Consider the following 25,307-nt stretch of genomic DNA (forward strand, 5'->3'; position numbering starts at 1 on the left):
CTGTAATATATCGCTTGGGAAATATTTAAGGGAATGTAGCTAAGTTTCAACGGTCTAGCTCAAGATACTGAAACATGTTTATACCTTGGTATAATTTTGGCTACCATAAAATGTCATAACCTCCAGGTTTTTTAAAGATTTTACTAACTAAAATCCTATTTTTGTCGTTGATTAAGTTAACCTTATAATGTAATCAATCATTGGATCACCCAACATTTGAAGTGCTAGTGTGTTTCTGGAGTATATGGACAGACAGATTAGACAGGCTAGTAACACAATGCATGACTGGAGATTGCAAAACATTTTGAGTGACATAAATGTAGTCATACTTTTCAGTATCACTCTCTCAAACAATGAGACTGTGTAAAAAACAAACTGCAGCACAATGACAAGCTCATACGAGTACTGGCTTTGAGATCAAGTATCGGTAGCAGAGCTCAAATAAGTGCTTTTTTTAGATTGTCATTACAGACAACAGTTAATGAGCTACTTGAGGTTAATTAACACTATTCTTTTAGTCACATTGGGCTTCCACTGAACACCGCCTGAATTTGACCGCAGCTAAAAATTATCACACTTATGCCTATTAGCAAATTGAATCTACACAAATAAGAATGTGATATCTGCATATATGTACTTGTACCACCACATTGTTTTGGTGTCCATACAAGGAAATATTAGAACACATTTGCATAGCCAAAAGTTTTCATAGAACTTGTGTTTTTGATAACTACAACAAAACATTTGTTGTTTTGCACGGTTCACTCACCCTGGCTCGAATAAGGGCTTACATGCGAGTGGAGACCTTTCCGCACGGGTCTGAATAACGTGAACACATTATCCGCGGGTACACAGCTTCACAGAATGGATCAATGCTCACCTATTTAGTGTTGACCTCTTGCAATTTCATTAACTCCAACAAGATCTAATAAAGTAGGAGCACACTTTCCCAACTCCAAGATTTGCATCCTGTGCTTTACAGAACACACACATACACAAAAAAGATCCGTCTGCCACAATAACTTAGCTTTGTACTTGGGACACGTAGAACAAGAAAGCTAAGCACCAACTACACGGTCACCATAAAACGACAGCTATAATGCTTTTCGGTGACCGAAACTCTCACTGGACCTGCCTAACTTTAAGTTTTTGGAACGGCAGACTTCTCCCTTGCGTGCCTCTTTTCAAGCAGCCTCGAATGAGATCAGTACACATACGCGATCTTAATCCCTTCCGTGCCACAGACGATCTTGGTTAGTCCACGAGTTTATAGAAAAAAACAACAAAAAGGGTGAGCTAAGCTCGTTGAAGGTACATGTATTTTTTTTTTTAATGCCGTGGAAGGGCTTATTTCATCTGAGAGCTTTCTTGCACTTCTCATAGATGGCAGCACGGGCAGGAGCGAGTATATTCTAGCAGAGAAAGTGAAGCATGTTGGAAACTGGGGTCTTTAAGAATGGTGCCACAGGCAGCTCGAGCTTTGCTGGTTTTGTCACAGAAAAGAAAAGCCGACTTCAGCGATGAATTGAGTCGGCAATCTTTTGATAGCCTCGCTTGGGCATAGTGTACACTGTAGATGAACAGTGAGTGTCCTATTCTTTTTTCATACCTCTTGCATGGTATGTGATGCGTAGTGCTGTTAAGCTTCACTTCTGCAGTACTGGTTTGAGATTTCAAATAAACACACCAAACATTGTCTACACTGTTCCTCGTTGAAAAAAAAAAATTGCGCAATAAAAAAATCTGACCAGTTTTGGTCAGAACACCGGGTAATGGCCAGGCAAGGAAGGGATTAAAGAAAGATTTGAAAAATTTAAATCACTAATAAGCTTTTACGTGCTCTAGCAAGCTTTGAAAATCAATTGTCAATCGCTTCATCAAAATACAAGGTTTGAAAACTAAATGCCATGGAAGCCATATTTTGATCTTCCAAAGCTCCACAGGTGCCGTTTTCCAGCCACGTTTGGCAGCGAAAATTGTATAACCGTAAAATCCTGCATACAATACAAAGCTGGAAATATTATGAGGGGCGCCATAAAGTAGGAAACAAATGAGAAATACATCCCAATAAAGTGCGATTAAATCTGTTACTTTTGGTCACAGAAGAAAAAACAAATGATCAAAAACGAAAACACTCAAACTTGCAAAAGGTTCAGTACCCAAATACAATGCAAGGCATAGACATTAAATGGCAAAATTCTGAGAACCAAAAATAATAACAACAAAAAAACTTGTACTATATGTGGGATTTTTTTTGCATTTAAGATTACTTTGTCCGATAAGCAAGAAGTTCAAACAAACTGAAGCCCGTTTGAATGTAGCAGTGCTGAAATGCATTGAAAATGCATCAGCTGAACGTGGACACGACCGGGATAACTGTCCAACGCTGAATTATTACAAATCGAGTACATGTTTTGATTCTGCAAAGTGAGAACACAAATGTATACAGCTGCTCCCCCTGGCAGGTGCATTTACAAGAATGTTACAATGGCCCGTCCATTGCATTCGTGTAAATGAATGCGAATGGAGTAAATACCATGTAATAGTGAAATGGTGTACCACCATGTAAATGGCGGTATTGTGCTAGAAAGACAAATCGCATTCAATGCGACAGGAGAAGATAGATCGAGACAGGTAAGTCGACTCGCGGGGTGCATGCAAATGCTGGCACATCGCATCGCAGCAGACTAAAAATTTAACGACAAAGTAGTACCATGACTATGTTGTGACCACATTTAAGGCTCGAAAAAAACAGCAGTAAATAAAAAGAAATATAGGCACACTTTATATTTTTGTACAGCGTTAAGTATTGCAAGAAATTTCACATATGTAGAAATGTGTATCACACTTCTGGGTGCACACGATCATCCTGGAGGGGGCATCAGCAACAAAAGCACCACTGTCATTCTGTAGACCTTCCTGTCAGTCTCGGCAAATTCTGAAACCCAACCTCGTAGACTCTCTCTAGATATAGAATAGAAATAGAATATCTACAACTGCTAAAGCGTAACCAACGCTTTCAATCCTTTCACCTTTGGAGGGGAAAAAAGAGAGTATTCACGTGAAACACATTGTAGGCCACTAAAGAACAAAAGACAATAACAATAACTGTCCTAGTATTAAAAACGATTTCAGAATTCAACAATGTGAGAAACATCATCAAAAAAAGGCCTGCTGATTCATCTGTCCACTCTGACAGATTGCAAAGGGAAAATACTAAACGCAAATTTAAAAGTAACATACGAAGAATGAAAAAAAAAATGACCCCGAAAAAGTATTTTTCCGAAGCTGGACACACAGTAAACAATCTGGCAAATAGGTTCTGCGGGAATCCACAATGCGAAAAGGGCCTCACACAAGGAAGACACTGTCATCCTTCAGAGAGTAGCTTGAAGCTACAAATGGAATGCCTACGGGTTTCTCACCAGGAAAGCTTCACAGTTGAAGATAATCTGTCTTAGTCTGGGGACCGAACTCGGGACCGCCTTTCCGTGGCGATCACTCTGCCATCTGAGCTAACTAAGAGGCTAGCAGATTGCAGAGCTGAGGCCAAATTAAAATCCCTTTATGTAATGCAGGAAGTTATGAAAATTTTCCTAAATTGCCCCAAAACTTGTAAGAAATATGGCTGGCAGCCAGCCGTGTTTCCAAATGCAAGCGTTCAAGCAGTACGTAATAAACAGAAAAACTGCACAAAATGCCAGCAGCACAATCTAGTGTCAAAAATTGCAACTAGAAGCAACTTGACAGATATAATCGTCATGGGTTCACACTGTGAGGTATGTTTCCTCATCATGTGCATATCCATGATCGGCTAGGTTGGCACCAAATCCGGTGATGACCATACACTGCAGTGGTGGGGAAGGGGGTTAACTGACGGCTCAAAGGCACAGGGACACTGAATGTGGTGAATCTATAAAAATCCGCAACATGAAGGAAGGCCTCATTCTTGAGATATGCTAGCACCCTGGCTAGCTCAGATGGCAGGCCAACTGCCCTGGAAAGGCTTTGGTCCTGTCTTCAATCCCCAAACCAGGACAAAATTTCATCCATTGTGGAGCTTTCTTTCTGAGAAACATGTGTTGGGTTTCCTATGTACCTCTGGGCTACTGTCGGGTGGATCAGTTTTTCCTATCAGTAAACAAGAAAACGCATGCGAGGTTATAAAAGTATTCAAAGTAACCTCTTTGATTATATTAAAACTTTGATATATATGTATATATATATATATATTCCTAGAGGAAAGTGCAATATGTATAGGCTGTGGTCATACTGAGTTAAAGTGAACAAGCACAATATTGAGTTCGTCATCAATGTTAACTGTGAGGGTAATAAACGTCGATCTCTATACAGGTGATGAGGGCATGCTAAAACATTTCCTGGACATTCACCAATTCTCAACGACTGCTCAATCTTTGGGCCTGTTTGCTGAATGCTTAGCCTCTCACCTTGCTGCTTTTTATTTAAAGTAAAGAAAAAAAGGAAAAGAAAAGAGTAACTCGTAGCTAGTAACAACGCAGTCCCGCTGTGGAGGAGTTAGCATTACTAGCAAGAAGTAGTATTAAAAGAGAAAAAGCGCTGATCGACTAGCTCGAGTGAGCGACAGCCGCCACAAGTCCGCGGAGAATTTAAATGGCTGCCTCCTTTTTTTTTTTCTTTCCAGCCAGAGCTGTGAATACGCATTGGACGATGGCTTGGTACGACGAGGACGACCACGGTGGTTGGGACAGCGATGGGGTGCGACAACCTTTGGCTTGACTCTGAGGGTGAGGACTCCTGAACACCGAGGGCAGGTCACCTGACCTTGAGAATTTGAAGAGAGGAGGAGAGAGACGGTCGCTTCCTCACGAGTTTGGCCGCCACTGTAAGCAACAACGAACAAGCTGTAGTTTTCATTTGCCGTACTTGCCGACCTGTTCACTTCAGAATTCCTAAATATCTTGCGGTGCGGAAGGGAAAGGGAAAAACACACAACCCGCATTTCTTAACATAACTTGAAATCACTTTTCTTTTTCAATGCTAGAATTACCAGAATATAAGAAAATACAGCCAAACCCACTTATAAAGATAGTCAGATGCCAAGATAGTCCCCATTATTATAAACCGACAATTCTTATAATCTGGTTGCACAAAGAATAAGCAGAGGTAACAAACATTTCAACTAGACAGAAAGAAGTGTAGTCCAAAACCACTTATAGCATTACTAGTTCTAACAATACAGTCGAACCCATTTATAACAAGCTCAACAGTTCTGGGAAAAGTGGTTGTTGTATCAGTAGTTCGTTATATGTGATCCTACCCTTCAAAACACGCAAACATTAACGACACTTAATCTGGCGGTGGCAGTTACGATTTGACAACATTTGGCTTCGAAAATCATATTTTTGGTATCTAACTTTTTGTTCCTGGCACTTTACTGCATCTAACTGAAAGTTTCCATTGAAAACGTCATCCCAAGAATGAAATGCGGTGTCGTAGCTCCCTCAAAATGGCACCCAGCTGGTTCCGGTTACCTGCCATTTCGAAACTACGAGTGCAGCCACCCCCATTTTTCTTTGAGAGCTAGTTATATGTTTTGCTATCAGGGGAATGCGTGGGTTCTGAATATGATGGCGAAACATTCTTGTTCGCTGCAAACGAAAACTATTGTGGCATGCTGACATTTTACAAACGTCTTGTCATTACAACCGCAGCGTCAGATGCATGGGCGCTGGGAAGGGCGAAGTTGTGTTTTATATGTCACTTCAGTAGAAAAATTATGAAGTTTGAAAGGTAGAACGCCACTGCAATATTTATCGGCAACTATGTAAATGAAGCGTGGATGAGCTGCGAACTCCCAATAACAGTGACGTAACATCCGCTGACTCTAAATGAGCCTGCTGCTATCGTGACCTCCCGAGATTGCACGCATTGCCGCATGAAGAAATGTGAAAAAAAACTAAAGTGCTGCCATCGTGGCTTCCATGAGAGGACCGGTGCATGCTATCGCAGAGGCCACAGCTGCCGTTCTGCCTCGCTCTGAAGCATGCTGGAGACACACCTTGAAAGCATGGTTGCCCTTGCATGGCTGAAAGAGTTGAAAGTGAGTGATTTTCCTCACGGCTTCTGAAATCTGCGTGCAGCAATCGCTCATCTTGGCGATATTATCTTTGTCGCTACTGGATTGGAACGAGGAGGAGGGAGGGGGGAAGGAGCTGCCGTGTGCCCAGTTTGGTCGCGATTCCGTGCTTCGGAACTTTGCAAGCACCCTCCTCTTACTGTGGCCGGTTTTTAAGAGTTCGTTGTAGCACTACGGCACCGTTGAAAACATTTGTTGTACCTGGACGGAATTTCAATAGGGCATGGTCGGAAAATCGTAAATGCAGTGAAATGTGGTCGTTATAACCAATAAATCGTTATATCTGGGATCATTATAAGTGCATTCGACTGTAGTACTCGGATGTAACAAATAACAGCTGCTGCACCTTCAAATTTCATGCGTTATACGGTATCGGTTACATGGCTATGTAGTTATACATGGTATTGTTGTGAGTGGGTTCGACTGTACTGTGAAATTTGTGATGTCGCGCCTGAAGTACAGGCGCCTAGGTTTTTGGCAAGAAATTTTCGACAGGAAAGCGGGGAGCTGATGTAACCAACTGTGGTTGATTATGGGGAGCCTAAGCCTGAAACCAACCCCAATGATGATAGGTCACTTTTTGGAAGAGCTGCTTGCAGACTGAGGCTTCTGTCGTTCATGAAACTGTTGATCGCACTATACAGAGGAATTTCATGTGCAGAATGACGAATCAAATGATAAAATCAAATTCTCAAGCATTCTCAAATTCTCAAGAATCAAATTATCAAGCAATCAATCGATCGATCAATCAATCAGTCAGTCATTCAATCAATCAATGAACAAACAAGTGTATGCAAGCACATTTTCACTGACACACCAGTAGCCACAAGTGCTTGGATGTTAGGCAGGCATAAAAAGATTGGTTATGAATGTAAGGGAAAATAATAAAAAGAAAATTTAATGACAGCACACTGGACATATGTTAAAATGAGCACACAAATGAAATTTATTAACTTGAAAAAAGAAAAAAAAATGTCATAAGTCACTTTGTGAACGACACATGCTTTGTGCAGTGCGAGGGCCGTAGACACATTTCAAATGCCAACAGGCAGTTTGGTTAGTCACATGGGAAGGAAGACAACACAGAATCACATCAGTCACAGTTGGCCAAATTATAAAAAGGCACACATACAATCAAGCAGGTTGGGACACCATTCAACATGCAAAAAAACCAATGCCGCAGTTAAGCCTGTGGAGTCGCTATGGGTGAAACAAAGGGTGCGACAAGAGACAGGTTTAGTAGCTAGGAAACTTGTGCTAGTTGGTGAAGGTTCACATAGTCGAAACCCACATCGAAGAAATCCAGCAACAATGAAATTCTCATGACAATGAAACATTTTTGTATCCCCGGCGAATGCCCACAGGATTCAATGCATTTCGTAGCTCTCGACAATGAAATGTCTCTGTACTAATAACTCGCATCAACGAAATTTTCCAGAATGTAGCTCAGCATATTAGCTACTCACGCAAGGCCAGCAGGCTCGAAACTACGCTCAAATGCGATTGCTTTACACTAAAATTGTGTAAAACACGATCACATTACAGTTGCGTGGGCGGCGCCATTTTTGTTTACAAAAACAACCAAGTGCCGGAAGCGGTCGCGTGCGGTAGAAATACGTCATGGCCACCATCTTGTTTGTTGATCAGCCGTTTGAAGCGGCACACATGTTGCTGCCAGCACGTGACGACGGCTTTTACACGCCTAGTGCAGTGTATAATGTGTGCCTCGGTGAGAAAACTGCAGCAAACACAAGGAAATCCACGTCCCACTGATGTGGAATTGTTTATGGCGCTTGATATGTCGGTCGCAGCATGGAGTGCCATGCATTGGTCCATGATTGAGTGATCGTCCAGGAATACACATCCCCTGCTTCAAGAACGCCGGTTTTGATGCCACCCAAATGGCATTGCGTGCGGTTTCGGCGCTGGACATAGAATTGTGCAAAGGGACTAATCTCAATCGGGTGCATTCGGGCATACGACATACGATCACTTTCGCGCTTGGCACCGGACGCGTCGGCGTTTACGCCGTTTGAAGTGGAAACACCCTTTTTACTTCTCTCCTTCAGAAATGAATAACATGGACTGAAACATTATTTGCTACGCTGAAGTGAAACATTATTTTCCCAAGAAAAAGTTTGAATGCGCTTTAAAAACCAGTGAGAACAGGAAAAGACAACTGAAGCAAAGGCACAAAAAATGCAATTGAACGAAGTGTCCCACGTCCACGTGCCACATAACAGTGCTGTGTGTGTTCCATTCTGTTGTACTTGAGTGATGCGCTGGTGAAAACGGATCTCTTTATTCCTTACATGAAACTTTGCCCTGTGGTGCAGGCTACGGACTGAGATGCGATTCTTTACAAGGAACTTCGCCATATAAGAGGAGTTTAGTTCAGCGACAAGCTGTTGGGGTGGACATCTGAACGGCAGGAGAGGGATGGTTCACAATACAACATGATTAGACAAACACACATAGAGTACGTCGTTCATGAAGGAATGGTTAGCATGATTACACAGGCAAACAACAGGAGGGGGGTTCTTAAAGAGGAAGCTTCAACTTGGGAGCCCGATGCCAATTTCCCAGTTTAATGAAATGCAAAGATGCTCTCCTGAGACAAATGCTTAATCAATCTGACTGATATTTGTTGCATTTGAGAAAGATGGCTAAGTTCTACTGAGCTTAGGTAGCAGAATTTCTTTTAGGGCCTTGAGTATTTCAACAAGAATTGCTGAAAATTTATAAGATAAAGAACAACAACTTATGCATGAAGCTTAAAAATACGTAACTTTGCACCAAAGACGCATATTGCAGCTCTGCGAACTGTTAGAGTATCTAATATATAAGTTTATGCTTTTTGAAAAATTCTTACAATGCTTGCGAAGGTTTCGCAACAGTCTCACTCACAAAGCACTGGTATACAGTAGAACCTCGTTAATACATTCTGGGAGGGAACACGAGAAAGAACGTACCAAGAAGGAAAATGTACGATCCGAAGTCCCTCCAAAAATTTGGCAGGCTCAACTGTAGTTGACATCTTCACAATGCGAAGCACTGCTCAAACTATTGCAGCGCAAGACACCAACGCATATTCTGTTGGTGGGGCCCAAGCGGCCCCAAGATGCGCATTGTTTTCGTGGCTTCATCAAGCTTAGATTAGCGCTCCTCCAATTCGGCCTGGGTCAGCAACTTCTTCCAGCGGAGCATTTCAGCGGGAAGATGGAACCTGCCCACTTGGTGCGGATCGTTGCAGCAGGAGATGTCGACATGCGTCGATCAAGTTAATGGGGCCTGCGTGGCTCGAGATGCATGCTGTCATTTTCCTAACATGTGGTGTTTTAAGATGGCGATGGGAACCCGAAATTAAATTGAGTTGGTGGGCGACGCCGGGATACGATGCCTACAATACTGCCAGAGTGAAACATGACACTCACTTCGTGCCACCTGCAGCAAGGAACGGTGGCACGTTCGGGTTATCGTCTATTTAAAGCATGCAGTATGTTTCCAATGGCACTATGCCACGTACGCTGTGACACAGATAGGTGAAGATGCTTATCACCATAGGGTTGGTGGTAATAGCAGTGAATTTGGCATGCGAATACCCACTGGTAGATTTGCTGGTAACGGAATAAGAAACTGAGCATGTGTCGGCGTTTTCTTGCGACAATGGCGGCTATTGTTCTCTATCACGTACACCTCACGCTTTTCTTGTTTACATGAAATCTAGCAGGCTGAAAACGTGTCATATGACCGCAGTTTAGTGATGCACTGTACATTGGTGATGAAACATTGTGTTCTCAGGTACATGTCAAAGGTAAAGAAGTGCAACTGCACTGGGTCATTTTTCAAGTTTTTGATCAAAAACTTTGGCGACAGGATCATATCAACGAGGTTTCACTGTATTTCAAAGCAGTGCATATTACAACTATTTTGACCCCCTTCGATGCCTTAGTAAGTGCAACTAACAAAATTGTAATATTATTCCTTATTACTGAGCTACAGAGCTCGAAACATCATGCTTCAGCTATTTTAAGAATTTGCAATTTTCAAAACGTTGTTGTAAAATAAATTGACAGCCTAAGTAGGAGACCCCACAGCCACTAAATTTGAACTTCTTTTAAATGCAACAAACTGTATCAAGTTGTGTGCAGCAGATAGTGAGCAAAATAGTTTTTCCATTCCTATTCATATACAGCAGAACTTTGTTCATACGTTTTGGAAATAATCGCGAGGAAAAACACAGTAGCCGGGAAGACATATGATTTAAAGTAACTAAAAAATTTGACAGACTCAACTACTGATGACATCTACGTAATGCAAAGCGTCGTGCAGATTGTTGTAGCACGAGAAGCTGATGTGCATCGAGCTGGTGGTGCTCCAGTGGCCTAAGATACTTTTTGTTGTTTTCCTATTGTGCAGTGTGTTAAGAGGGCGAAGGGTAACCGAAGAAATCGAGCAATTGGGTGATGCTAAATTCTGCCAAAATGAACCATGATGCCCACATTGTGCTACCTACAGAAAGGAACGGTGGCGTGTTTGGATTATCACCTACTAAAGGTGTGCAGTACGCTACCAATGGAACTACGCACCACACGCTGTAAAACAGATAGGTGAAGATGCTTATCGCAATAGGTTTGGCAGCAATAGCTGTGAATGCGATGTGCGACGACCCGGTCGGAGATTTGCTGGTACCGAAATAAGAAACTGTGCATGTGATTGTTTTCATGTGAGACGGGTGGCCATATACTGTTCTCGATCCCACGTGCCTTGCGCCTTTTCTTGTTCACATGGGATCTAGTGGGTGGAAAACGTATACAATCGCAGTCTGCAGCAGGAAACGCGTTTAGGTTATCGCCTATTAAAAGCATGCGCTATGCCTCAGACTGCACCACACGCTGTGAAACAGATAGGTGAAGATGCTTATCGCAATAGCATTGGAAATGACAGCTGAATGCAGTGTGCTACGATCCTGGAGAAGATTTGCTGGTACCGAAATTAGAAACTGAGTGCGCACCAGCGTTTTCACACGAGACGGGCAAACGAGTATTGCAGTGCAGCTAAATACTGTTCTCGATCACATGCGCCTCATGCATTTTCTTCTTTATATGGGATCTAGTGGCTGGAAAATGTATCATAAGATCGCAGTTTGGCAAGGTACTGAAAGTTGATGCCGAAAAATTTTGTTTTCCGGGAACGTATGAACTGGTAAGTAATGAGCTTAACTCTATTAGGTCATTTTTTGTGTTCTCGATTGCGAATGTTGGCACCAGGAAAACATACGTAATGGGAACATATCAACAAGGTTCTACTGTGCATACGAGCTCCTAAGCCAAAGCTTCCTCTTAAAGAAACCAAGCATTCCACCACAAACAAAATGAAGACAGGCGATCAAGCGGAGACACACGGTACGACTCTTACGTGCAATCCACGTACGATTACCTGGCAACTGTTCGTGTGATTCCCCACAGACAGTTGCAGCAACAAATGCATCCGAGTTTCAGACATGTTCCAACTGCTTCTATCAGGTCAACTCCACGTGCAGTACAATGTACGAACATATCAGAAAAATTTCTGACAGGTTCCACTGGTTTCCAGCGAGTCTGATCAATAACTGAGGTTTTTTAGCGCAAGAAAAGAAATAAGAGACAGAGGCAAGACGCAGACCTGGACACATCTTGCCTCTGTCTCTCGTTCCTTTTCGTGCGCTAAAAAACCTCAGTTATGGAATACCAACATGCCCTAACCTACGCTCTTTTGAGTCTGATCAAGTTCTGTCAAGTTTCAACAATTGGAACAGCCACCTTTCAGGCACATAGCAGATCACATCAGACGCCACGTCATACCATGTATCTCCAGCTTTAAAGAACCAAGCTTTCATGACATGCTGGAACAAACACAGACATGCTACTGCATGCGGTCAGTGAGAAGTCACCAAGTCGTGTCCCCCAGTCGCTGCATGCACCGCCACCTCCATGCTTCGTGCCCGGGGTTAGTAGTGCTCCAGTGCGATTGGTCAGTCACAGCCGAAGGGCGAGCCGAGCCTTACTGTTGGTGTCCTGCGGTGTCAGGGGGCGCTCCATCACCTTCTGCAGCACCGCGATCCACTCGGTGCGGTCCCGGTCGCTCTCGGCACCCATGACGAACTTCCGTTGCGGCGTGTTCACCGTGAAGGCAAAGGGCATCTCCTTGAACGAGTGTGGCACCCCGGTCTGGACGGAGTATCCCTCACTACGGTGGCCCAGGAACACCTCACCTTTCGGGTAGGCATCCTAACGAAGCAAGATTGTGGGTTTCAATTTGAGGCGACTGGCAAGACAGAAATATAAAATAAAATAAAACAAAATAAAAATAAAGGCAATGCAAGAAACCCTTTAGTTTAAGCCTTGCTGACAAACAGTTGTAGGGAAGCTGAAAGGTTTTCCAGAAAAAAAATGAGTGAGCATCTGTACATAATGGTTTTCAACCCTCCGAATTCGAATGTCGTATCGAAATTGAGCGAAAGAAAGCGCAAATATATTTTATTTTGACGAAAAGTGCAGCAGCGGACACGCCCAGCTCGCGCGTCTCGTTTCCGCCTGTGACTGGTCGGTGCGCCTCGTGACGCCAACTCTAGTAACCGACCGCTGCCGCTACACATGAAGCGCGGTGCCAGGTAGTTTGGTGCTGTTTTTCTGAGACGGTAATGAAAAATTCAGAGAGACTGCGTTTTTCTGAGGAGTTCGGCGTTACTCCCTACATGTACGAGCCGATTGCGAAGAGTCGGCCTCTCGAAGAAGCAAACGATGCTGGTGCGAGCAGTGCTTTCGACGCGAACGAAAGCAAAGTCTTGGGATCTCCTCGTGTTGGAAATGCTCTTTGGTGAGTATGTTTTTTGCAAAGCGATCTAGTGATCTCGCCAATCTTTCGCCGATCTAGTGAGCTCGTTTCCGGTCAAACAACTGTAGTGTTGTGTTCCTGCATGCCTCCTCGTGGAACGTAAGCGGGGATGCGATCGTCGGCATTTGTGCGCTGTCCAAAGCTGTTGGCAATCTACAAAGACGGTTTAAACGCTTGAAAAGCTTCCCGGTTCATGCAGTACGTGTAGTGACCTTCATCTGTTGACTACGCCTCACGTTGACTACCACTCACGTTGATTACCAATCACGTTGACTACCACGCACGTTGACTACCAGGCACGTTGACTACCACTCTACATACACGCAGACGCACCAACAAAGGAATGCAGGGTCGATCGAAGCAGATTACGATGGCTCGCACACAGAAACAAGCGCGGTCAGGCACGGTCGCGGACGCTGCGAAGGAACGAAACAGAGTTGACGTAACAACACCGCGGTTTCCGGTCTTCGCTCCGCTCGCTCACTCAGCGGGGGCGGAGCTACAGCGCAATTTCAACCGACGATTACGTCGCTCCTAATTGAAAAAAAAAAAAACCAAATTTTACCTACATGGTTTATAAGGTTCCCGCATCCGTATATGAGCGTCTTATTGAATTTGACAGACTCTTCAGCTTCCCTTTAAGCCTCAATATAATGAATTTCAACACAGTTCATTGCCGTCAATTTGGCCATGATGAGACCAACAAAACTGACCGAAGTATAAGGTGGGTCGAGATAAAAATCAAGCAGAAAAGACATCAAAACACGCTGCTGATTCATTTGGCAGATTCTCACGCACCCCCAAATAAAAACCACGCTCGCTTTTTATGAGTCAAGAGTAGAAAACAAATGTCGAGATACCACTAAAGCTTCTAAACAAAGTAGAAATCAAAAGCGCACCCTGTTTCTTAGCAAGAAAAATTGTCAAATGTCTGATGTGCATTGCACAGTGGCGGTCGTTTTCCGAAAAGCGGCTTTGCGGCAGTACAGTCATGTTATGCGGCAAAGCACTAGAACCCTGCGAATGCAGTTTGAGGTCCAATTGTTTTTGGGAAAAAAAGAAGCCGCATGTTACATTTAGGTAAATACAGTAATCGAACATTGTCAGCTACAGCTATTGCTTGAACATCTTCCTAGGGCAAGCTGAAAATAGCCATTTTCAATGGGAGATTTATGACAGGTGTTCAACACATTTACTGTCCCCTAAGCTCTGCCGAAATGGATGCTGGACTGAACGGGTTGCTATTGGGGTTGCTATAGGGGTCAGGTGCATGCATTAGTGCATTAATGCATTAGTGCATGCATTAGTGCAATTAAGTGTCGCACACCAATTTTGGAATTGAAATAATGAAAGTTTGAGCCCATAGAAATGCATGGGTGCTGGCTGGGACCTTCGGCTGAGACTGATTAAGCAGAAAAATCAAATTAGTCTCAGCCGAAGACAAAGGCAGTGGAGGAATGCAATGCAAGGTCGGTGCCAACCACAGCATCTAAGCCTTTGGACACAGTGGAGCTGTCTCACAAGAACATGTGCACTTCAGAGGGCTGGTTGGAGCTGGCAGAAGAAAAGTATCTGTGCTACTGAGGTAACAGACTCCTCCGACCATGAAAACTGGAGAGACAGCCAGAGAGAACTATTCACTTTAATAAAAGTAATAATGCACTTGGTGTATACTGTTTGTTGCAGTGAGAATATTCAGGTCACATTTGTCGTTTGATAACGTAACTTCGTAGGAAACAAATCAGGCCACAAAGCTCACCATTATACGTGGTACAGATGGCTATACGTATAAGACAGCTGGTTAAAGGGTCACTAAAGGTTAATATTAAGTCAACATGGACTGTTGAAATGTCGCCCTAGAAACCTCGAAACGCTTGTTTCGTGCCAAGGAGAGACTTATTTTAAGAGAAAATGTGTTCTAGAGCGTCCGCGTACCTCTAGCACAGTTCAAGTCGCCCGCCCTCCAATCGACGAGTGGTGACGGCTGTGGGGATCGCACGCGCATCCCGATATCTCCGGAGCGGCCACGCGGTTATCACGCGATAATCACGTGCTCGCTCGCGGAGGGTAGCTGGGAGAGGGCACCTTCGCCGCTCCCACTGCTCTTCGCGCCTGGCCGCGATGCTGCAGCCAAGGCACCCCGTGCCCTCCTTTCCCCTTCTTGGAACCGGGGAGACCCCTCTCCGCCGCTCGGGAGAAGCGCTATTCCCCCGACGCATCTTTGTCTCACGGTGGAAGAGCTAGCGAACGGCCGCATCTCAAATCCGCCGCTGAGACCGCCGCACGCCGTCCCCCCTGTTGCGCCCGGCCTTTGTGTGCGACTCACCGCCCCAGGGCCCGAGCGTGGAACCACTTTGGGTGAGCTGAACTCTTATCAGCCTCTTTTGTGGCTCCCACATTGTGCGGTTTGTTTCACCCCAGACGTGCGGAATTCTCCGCCGCTGCGGTTGTGTTTTGTGCTGTATTTGTATGTGTTGTGGCTGTTGTTGTCTGTTGGAATCAGTGTACACCAAGGTGAATAAACACCTTAGGTCGAGACTCACCCTGTCCCCACTGGCCTGAACCCGCCGTGGTCGCAACTCACTGCGAACCGCGGGTTAGGGGTCACAGCTCTGACTGCTAGGGCTGCTGCGAAAGTGCTAGGGAGCGACTGCCGCTCCGCCGGCGCTGTGCGATCCAGAGAAGGGTCAGGTGCGCACGCGCGAGCCTGAGTAATACCCCTATATTTGGCGCCCAACGTGGGGCCAGAGGTGTGACAGGTTGAGTCTGTTTGTGTAAGTGATTGCCACGACACGAACGAACCATGGCAGCATACGGGGCTGATTTACAGCCGTTGTATACGCTGTCGCAGGTTGCTACCAACAGGCAACAATTCGAAGCGGCGGTAACTGCTACCGCTCAGTCATGCCCTGCGGCGAACATTAGCCCTGGGAATTTGATAAGCTTCGAAGAGGGTAGCGCTACACACGAGGCGCTCTCTCCGGCAGGATGTACCCTTGAAGGCGTGAGGCACATTACGCCGAACCCTTCGCCAGTGTTTGCGGAGAGCATGGAGCCACTGCGGCATACTTGCTCGACGCGTTCTGCTCCTGTGCCAGGCATTACTGGCCAGAGCGAGCCTCAACATGCGCTGTTGCAGGATGCGATGCGCTTGATTGAGAGGTTGACAGGTGCCGTGCAGAACACTCTGCTGACATCTGCCGCCGCTGCTAGACCGAGAGTGAGGGTGGACTTACCCACCTACAGCGGGTATCATGATTCAGTTAGCGTCAACGAATACCTCGATCGCGTGCTGACTTACCAGCGCGCAACGGGGCTGTCCGATGACGAGATGCTGGAACGCGTCGTACCAGTGTCGTTGACTGATCACGCTGCCCGCTGGTTCCGGCTTACTGGCTACCGGTCTAGCACGCTGGCTGAGTTCCGAGCGGGATTACGCGAGGAATTCCTGCCCGCAGATTACGAGCGTCGTCTGCGGCGCGAGTTGGAGCTACGTACTCAGCATCCGGACGAATCCTTGCTCGAGTACGTCAGGGCGATGGACGAACTTTATCGTACCGCTGACCCTAACGCTCCGAACTGCGATAAGGTGGAGAGAGTCACACGACAAGCTCATCCCACCTTCGCAGCGTACCTAAGAGGCAGCAAGTTCAGGGATTTGGATGAGCTGGCCTCGGAGGCAAAGCGCATACAGGCGGACATACTCGCCTTGCGCTCATACCGACCTCCACCCCCAGCGTCGAGGGCACTTGAGCCGCGATGCGCGTGGAACGGGGACACTTTTCGCACTCGTTCCGGTGGAGATGGTGTTGTTGCTTTCAGTGACGGACAACTGAGAAACGGTTGGGGCTTATCTGACCGGGCTCTCGATCCGTACACTTATGCCATGCGTGCAGCATGCGCTGCCGATGGCCGAGGTATGCAGAATCGTGGTCGATATGCCGGCTCGATGATGCGAGAGCAGAGCGTGCCTGCAAGGGAGCAGTCGATACAGAGGAATAACGGTCAAACGGCGCGAGGCACTGGACGCCAAGCCCGTCAAAGGCCGGCTCTCCTCTGTTATCGGTGCAACCAGCCGGGGCACTACGCCCGGGATTGCAGACAGCCTGCGAACCGAGAGCACGCGCTTTCGGGAAACGAGCGGGGCCGCCGGTGAGCAATGCTGCATGGCCGGCGGCGGTTACAGCGGTGCGAAGTGAGACACACGAACTCCTTGCCCCGCTGGCTTGTCGTTTTGGATTGCCCAGCGACACGCCAGTCCCGCTCATAGAGGTTACAGTCGCCCGGCGCAGGTTTTTTGCGCTGTTAGACACAGGAGCAAGCGCTTCACTATTTGGCGACGAGGTGTGTGAACATCTCCGTCGGAACGCTATCCGACTGAGAGAGAGTAATGTGACCTTCCGACTGGCCAGCGGCACGGCACACGCGAGCTGTGCTGCTAGGCTTGTGGTGCGGTGGGAGAAGCGGGTGAGGCGACAGCGCCTAGCTCACCTTCCCGGCCTGTCGGTTCCTATAATTCTTGGTAGAGATTTCCTCGCCAAGACGGGCATTGTTATTGACGTCTGCAACGGAGGATATAGGGAGCGAGCATGTGGCACCCTGAAACCTTTCGTTTCATTTCAAAAAGCGTCAGAGACAACTTCGTTCGATGATGCTTCGCGCGCAGACCGACCAAACGATTGCCCGAAAAGGTCCCTCAGAACGGTTGCGGCCGGGTCGAAATGCCGTCCGGCCAACCGCGCTGAGAAAAGAGGCGCGGAGGGGAAATGCTCCCCTCCCGCACAGCCCGTAACCCCCGCTGCGGTGGCAGACTGTGCCGCAGTGAGGGGCGAACGATACCACCCGCTGCTGGACGACTCAAGCAGTTTGTCGGGGGAAGAAAAGGCTCGCCTCTCAGCGCTTCTGACTGAATATGATGCCGTATTCACAGAGCGGCCTGGTTGCACTACGCTATACAGGCACAAAATTGAGACAGGCGACGCCTCTCCGTGGAAGTGTAATCCTCGGCTGGTGAGTTTGGCTAAGAGGAAAGCACTAGACAGCGCTCTGGACGAACTGCTCGATACAGGCGTTGTTGAAAGATCGGACAGCCCATGGGGTTTTCCTGTGGTGTTGGTTCCTAAAAAGGATGGGACGCCCCGCCTTTGTGTTGACTATCGCCGCCTGAACGAGGTGACACGCAAGGACGCATATCCGCTTCCTAGCATTCCCTCGATAGTATCCAACGTTGGCGGAGCAAAGTACTTCACTACGCTCGATGCAAGCAGAGGATACTTTCAGGTGGAGGTAGATCCCTGTGACCGAGAGAAGACTGCCTTCACTTGTCACAGGGGACTTTTCCAGTTTACCCGTATGCCATTCGGACTTGTCGGTGCGCCTGCGACTTACCAGCGCCTGATGGACCGTGTCTTGGGTGACGCAAGGTGGCACCACGCTCTTGCTTACCTGGACGATGTTGTGGTATACTCGCGTACCTTTGATGGGCACTTACGCCATCTCAGGGACGTGTTGGAGCGTCTGAGGTCTGCGGGGATAACGCTAAACCCGACCAAGACCCAGATTGCAGCAACCCGAGTAACGCTACTGGGGTTTAAACTGGATAACGGACGCCTTCTACCGTGTGATGACAAGGTTCAGGCATTATTGAACTACCCGTCACCGGAAGACATAGGCGGACTGAGACGCTTTTTGGGGCTGGCGAATTTCTATCGACAGTTCATCCCAAACTGCGCTGCACTGCAAGCCCCCTTGACAATGCTGTTGAGGAAAGGTGAGCAGTGGAGGTGGGGTCCCGAGCAAGAGGAGGCACTGCGCAACCTCGTAAACGCGCTCGTGGAAACCACCGAGTTAAGGCTACCTGATTTGAACAAAGAATTTGTCATTCATACGGACGCCAGCGACCTTGGCCTAGGAGCGGTTTTGCTCCAACAGCACGAAGGTAGCTTGCGCCCGGTAGCTTTTGCCAGCCGCTCTTTGACTGCCGCAGAGAAAAATTACTCCGTGACCGAAAAGGAATGTCTGGCGATCATTTTCGCTCTCAAAAAGTTTGATTACTATATTGATGGAGTCCCATTCATAATTGAGACCGATCATATGGCATTAACTTGGCTTAGGCGCTTAGGAGAGCCGAGCGGCCGGCTCGCGCGATGGGCACTTCTCCTGCAGCGATACGATTTTACCGTTCGCTACAGGAGAGGAAAGAACAACGTTGTGGCGGACGCACTTTCGCGCGCGCCCGTTGACTGTGAGAAGAGTGATATTACTACTCAACTCACCTCGCCCGAAACTGAGCTTGAGAGCGGACTAACCGCTGCGACGATTGAGGTTGTCAGGAGGGGTAATATTAATACCCATCGTGACCCCTCAGTGACTCAGCCGAAGAGCAGAGTAACTGCTACAATGCTCGACGGCGCTGGTCCTGAAGGAAGGGCGGATGAACCCCCTTCTCAGGACGAAAGCGTGAACCACTTGGACTGCGTCAGTTCAGTGGGGAGCGTGTTCGGCAGAAAGGAGCTGTTAGAGGCACAGCGGGAGGATCCATTTTGTAAGAAAGTGTTTGAGGGGCTCCGGGAGCCCGGCGGCGCGGCCGCGGCGCACATGGACGCAGCTGGTATTGCTGTGGGTGCGCGGCGCTCTGAAACAGCTGGTAATGCTGTGAGCGCGTTGGATTCCTACCTGCTAGACTCTGACGGCGTCCTGCTGAGATACATTCCCGCGGAGAAGGATACACACGAGTCCTTCAAAGCGGTGATTCCACGCACGCTGAGAGGAGCACTTTTACGCTACTTTCACGATACGTGCCTGGCCGGGCATGCAAGTGGCCCTAAGACTTATCTAAAGTTGTGCCGCTTTGCTACCTGGCCTGGAATGAAGCGGGAGGTGATGCGCTACGCCCGCTCGTGCAACGTGTGCCAACGCGTGAAGCCGCGTGGTGGACGCCCACCCGGGCTCATGCAGCCGATCAATAGCCGAACACCGTGGCAAATTGCGGCATGTGACGTCATGGGGCCTTACCCCAGGACACCGAGCGGGAACCGATTCCTTCTCGTAGTCACAGACCATTTCAGCAAGTGGGCGGAATTGTTCCCCCTACGGAAGCTGACGGCACGCGTAATCATGGGAAAGCTGATCGAGGTGTTTACACGATTTGGCTATCCTGAGCAGCTGATAACGGACAATGCGTCCTACTTCACTGCCAAACTCTTCGTGGACTCCTGTGCAGCTCTCGGCATTAAGCACAGGAGAACAACCACGTACCATGCCCAGGCGAATCCCACTGAGCGTGTGAACCGCAACATCAAGCACATGCTAGTTGCATTTGCGGGGACGCACAATGAGTGGGACGCTTGTCTTCCTGAAATTGGATTTGCTATCAGGTCGACAGTGAATCGATCGACTGGGTATACACCCGCCACCCTCAACCTTGGGAGGGAGCTGTTGAATCCGGTAGAACTTACTCTACAGGAACGAAGCAGCACGGAACTGGTTGTTTCGTCGGCACGCGCCGATTATGCGACTGGGCTGCGCGCGAAGGTAACGGAGGCTTTACGAAAAGCGCGACGGAACCTGAGCACTGCACGTGCCGAGCAGAAAGCGCAGTACGACCGCTCTCATCGGGAAGTTCAGTACAAAGTGGGCGACCTGGTGTTGAGACGGAATCACGTCCTGAGCGACGCCAGTAAGAAATTCTCAGCTTCTCTGGCGCCGAAATGGACAGGACCGTACCGGGTGCGAGAGACTGTCTCTTCGCTCGTGTACAGGCTGGCGGACTTGAAGCTAAGACCGATCAGCCGACCGGTGCATGTCTGCGATCTCAAACCCTACTATGACAGAGGGAACGAGTGGCCCGAGGAGAATGCTCTCCCGCGCCCGCAGGCAGCGGCATCGGGTGGCACGGCTCGACGTTCGAGCCCGGTGCGGCATTATAACTTGCGATCTCGGCAGAACTAACTCTGCCCGGTTCGCGGAGGCTATTTTATTGTGCGCGATATCGGACGGAATGCTCCTCCGATGTCTAGCATGCAGGCTTCCAGAGCGAGCACGCGCTTTCTCTTTGGAAGCAGTGAGAGGGGCTAACAGAATTGTCGCAGCAGCAGACCGCCCGTCGGGAGCCGTGAAACAACCACCAAGCAAAAAGGAAAGACCATCTCCACTGCCGGTGGGGACGAGCAGGCCGCAAGCAGTCAGCAGCGCAGTGCAGGCAACAGGCGGCGAGAAAACATCCTCCGGCGGCTAACAGCGAGGTGAGAGGTGCAGCGGACGACTTCCGGTCCGGAACGGTCGCAGCGGCGCAGAATTCTCCGAAGCGCACCGCACAGCTCCGCGACCGAGTTGCGAGCCCCCGCAGCCAAGCATCCAGCCTCAAGGCCGAGCGAAAGACTTCACCCGCGAGGAGAGAGTGGCCTCCCGCTGCGCAACGGGTCGCAACACGCCGTTCGTAATGGCTCGGCGAGCCTTTGACTCCGCACACTCAGAGTTTCTGTACACCAAAAAGGCGGGGCGATGGGGGCGACTGGGCCTGGCAATACCTAAACGAACCAGTGGCCCATTCGCCGTCATCTCGTCAAGACCGAAAAGATCTTCCGTGCTCGCCGAAAATGTCCCACCTCGGTGATTCCCGCCGCAACGACGCGAAGAAGCGCTGGTCGGACCCGCGTAACCGCTCCAGAGGGGCCGACCACTCCGGAAACAAGCGGCCAAAACAACATCATCGGACTCCTGCCGCTCCTGAGATTCCCGTGGCCGGCGGCCGGGGCAGCGAGGGGGTGACGAAAAGCCACCACGATACCCCCTATCACGCTGTACCCACAGGCCAACATCACTCGGCCGCACCGGGCGCTAAACGAGAAAATCGCTCGGTGGCGACGTGGACGTTCCAGGCCGGCACGGAGCCGCCCGTGTCGTACTTCTCGGCGGCACCATGGAAAAAGCAGGAGCGGGCATACACGTCCAAAAGGAACGACCGGCTCTTCGCACCCTTCCAGGGCCGTACAATCTCGGAGCTGTCGCGCCGGTCGAACGGCGCCTGTCTTCCCCCGGGTCCGGCCTCCGTGTTCTGCGAGTGCGGCGGGCTTCTCATCCACGAAAGCCACGAAGGATCGCGTCTCCATCGGCAGCGGATCGAGGCCATGGGAGACGGAGTGCCTTCAGGCAACGCCCCCGAGCCGCAGATGAACGCGGCCACAGTGGACGTCATACGGCGGGCGAGGGCTGACCCGCAGTTTGCGCAGTGGTTGCTGGAGGCAGCAGCGGGGACCATGCCGAAGGACCCTGCGGCACCATCATCTGCCTCAAGCTCACCGCATCAAACGCCACCACCCGGTACCTCAACCTGGCCTGCGGAGGCCGGCATTCCCGCGACACCGGCGGCTGACGGCGGAGGCTGCTCGCTAATCGAGATGGACTTCGCGACCCTGATGGCGGAGTAGCTGGCCCCTCTCGCAGGAAAGCCTCAGGTGACGGCGGCCTCTTAGCGGCTAAAGGGTTATTTTAAGGAGGGGGGGATGTGGGGATCGCACGCGCATCCCGATATCTCCGGAGCGGCCACGCGGTTATCACGCGATAATCACGTGCTCGCTCGCGGAGAGTAGCTGGGAGAGGGCACCTTCGCCGCTCCCGCTGCTCTTCGCGCCTGGCCGCGATGCTGCAGCCAAGGCACCCCGTGCCCTCCTTTCCCCTTCTTGGAACCGGGGAGACCCCTCTCCGCCGCTCGGGAGAAGCGCTATTCCCCCGACGCATCTTTGTCTCACGGTGGAAGAGCTAGCGAACGGCCGCATCTCAAATCCGCCGCTGAGACCGCCGCACGCCGTCCCCCCTGTTGCGCCCGGCCTTTGTGTGCGACTCACCGCCCCAGGGCCCGAGCGCGGAACCACTTTGGGTGAGCTGAACTCTTATCAGCCTCTTTTGTGGCTCCCACATTGTGCGGTTTGTTTCACCCCAGACGTGCGGAATTCTCCGCCGCTGCGGTTGTGTTTTGTGCTGTATTTGTATGTGTTGTGGCTGTTGTTGTCTGTTGGAATCAGTGTACACCAAGGTGAATAAACACCTTAGGTCGAGACTCACCCTGTCCCCACTGGCCTGAACCCGCCGTGGTCGCAACTCACTGCGAACCGCGGGTTAGGGGTCACAGCTCTGACTGCTAGGGCTGCTGCGAAAGTGCTAGGGAGCGACTGCCGCTCCGCCGGCGCTGTGCGATCCAGAGAAGGGTCAGGTGCGCACGCGCGAGCCTGAGTAATACCCCTATACGGCATGGTCTCATAGTGACGTTGCGCCATCAGTTAGTAAAACGGCGCCCGCAGATGGCGCTATGGCTTTTCTGCGCAGAACCCAAACGCGCGGCCAGAAACGGAGCCAAGACAGAGCCGACAGCAGCACGAAAGCAGAACTATGGTGGCTAGCGGAATGGAAAGCGTGCAACGATAAGCTGGTTCTTTATTTTATGACGCCAACTTTGACGTTCGTTGCAATGGACGACCCTGACAACGACACATTGGCTCGCGATGCTGGGCTGGACTTCAGCGATTTAAGCACTGATGAACGTGACCTGCTGCTGAGGGCTCGTGCCGCCGGCGTCGTTGCGTACTACTACGATGGCAACTGTATGTCATGGCTGCACATATTCGCACATTTGTAGCTTTTGCTTCGTGAAAACCAAATGCCGTACTCACCGCCCTGTCTTTGACCCGCAGTTGTTCTTGTGCTTCGGAGATTGCAGGCAAGATGGACGGAACAGCGCTATGGGAAAGCATTGCTTTGAAAGGCACTCTACACGACTTCAGTAAGTCGGCGTTGAACTCGTAATCCTCTGGACGAAAGTGCAGCGAGCAATGTTTGCGATTTTTTGGCTCTTTGCCAACGCGCTGTGGCAGAGGTACAGCATTTAACCACTTCGAACAGAGAGGTTCACTCGTTGGCACACAGTGATAAGTAACATTGGATTCGCTGCTGCAACTGCCCTTGGCCAAGTTCCTCGGACCATTCGCGCATCCCACGACATCACATGGACGTGGCATTCTCGCTGCTTGTTCGAAATGTAAGTTTCGCGAGCCAGCAGAACCAGCACAGCACAACGCGATAACGAAACAACTGAAACTCCAAAGCGTGCACGGCACAGAGTCGAGTGAAAACGAAACCTTTCGACCACCCGTACTACTGAAGGGTTACGTGAAAATGTTATTTTTTCTTAGAATTGAACGGAAGTAGACAAGTAGCATTTTCTTCCGTCTTGTAACCTAATGAAATTATCTTTTTAATACGAGTAGTTGAGTACCAGTGACATAAATTGTGATGATGAGTGCCTTCGTCATCGGGCTAGTACCAGAATGTCGCTGGGGGGTCTCAAATCATGTCATGCATTTGCCTCGATTTCTCTGTTACTAAAGCTCTGTTCGCGATTATATTGACGCCTTAGACCTTCTAGAGCATTGCTTTATCACTTTAACTTGACTTCATAGTAACCTTTAGTGTCCCTTTAAACGTGTGCCGTCTTGTTCTGAGCTGTTTAGGAAGACCGCAGCAGCAGCCAGGGTCAGCTTAAGTCCGGAAGGCGTTCACTAAGAACGCCCCACTTTGAAATGACTGTGCAATGATGACGCGTCGACACCCACCAGTGGATCCTCGTGGTACATCCACTTGCGGTCATCCAGGGTGAACCAGCGTCGCCGGTGCTGGTCGGCAGGCCTCGGTCCGGACTTCCAGAGCCAGCCCTCCCTGAGGAAGTCGCGCGTCAGGTGCGGCACCAGCTGAGATTCCTTGGCGCCCGGGAACGCCACTTGAAGGTGGTGCAACTTGGCTGCCCTCAGCGCGCTGTACCAGTCCACGATTGTCTGCAGGGAAGTGGCGAGCGAAAGATGCCACCGTCACACCTCGAGGGGAAAATCTACAGATGAAGGACACAGGCTTGGAATGCAACGAAATGCAGGGAATAAAGTGACGTACTCAGTCATGATGCCTACAGGAAATATATTGTTAAAGTGCTCCCTCGAGCATAAATATGCGAACAGGGGATTTCGCGACGAAACCGATTTTCTGGTCTGTCTGCAAATGTTTAAACATGAAATTGTGGGCAGCACTTCAAGTTTGGCGGAGCAAACTTTCCCGTGCACCGGTCTACTTCACTTTGTGCAACTTAATCAGGAAGAAATTAGGTTCCTTCAGCACAGTTGTTGTCAATATACTTTGCTCATGGGCATACATCAGTTCATGAAGAATTGCTAGTCGTAAGCCGTGGACCAGTACTAATCGCAAGACATGGCGATTGAGCGAATGGCAAACGCCAAAGAGTGATTACTACGAGTTCAGCGCTAAAGCCGAG

At 49.1% G+C, this 25,307-nt stretch overlaps 1 protein-coding gene across 1 annotated transcript in view; it reads right to left on the reverse strand.

Annotated features, from left to right (window-relative positions):
* Positions 1 to 4,444: 4,444 nt before the first annotated feature.
* Positions 4,445 to 25,307, reverse strand: part of LOC139048918 (arf-GAP with dual PH domain-containing protein 1-like) — a 32,613-nt gene continuing 11,750 nt past the window's right edge. The window contains exons 5-7 of the mRNA XM_070523877.1: positions 24,601 to 24,819; positions 12,165 to 12,387; positions 4,445 to 4,862 (exon numbers count right to left, since the gene is read on the reverse strand). Coding sequence (XP_070379978.1) covers positions 4,795 to 4,862; positions 12,165 to 12,387; positions 24,601 to 24,819 — 510 coding nt within the window. The 3' untranslated portion in view covers positions 4,445 to 4,794. The remainder of the gene's footprint in view (positions 4,863 to 12,164; positions 12,388 to 24,600; positions 24,820 to 25,307) is intronic.

Source organism: Dermacentor albipictus, chromosome 8 (genome assembly GCF_038994185.2).
Source record: "Dermacentor albipictus isolate Rhodes 1998 colony chromosome 8, USDA_Dalb.pri_finalv2, whole genome shotgun sequence".
In the NCBI taxonomy this organism is placed as follows: domain Eukaryota; kingdom Metazoa; phylum Arthropoda; class Arachnida; order Ixodida; family Ixodidae; genus Dermacentor; species Dermacentor albipictus.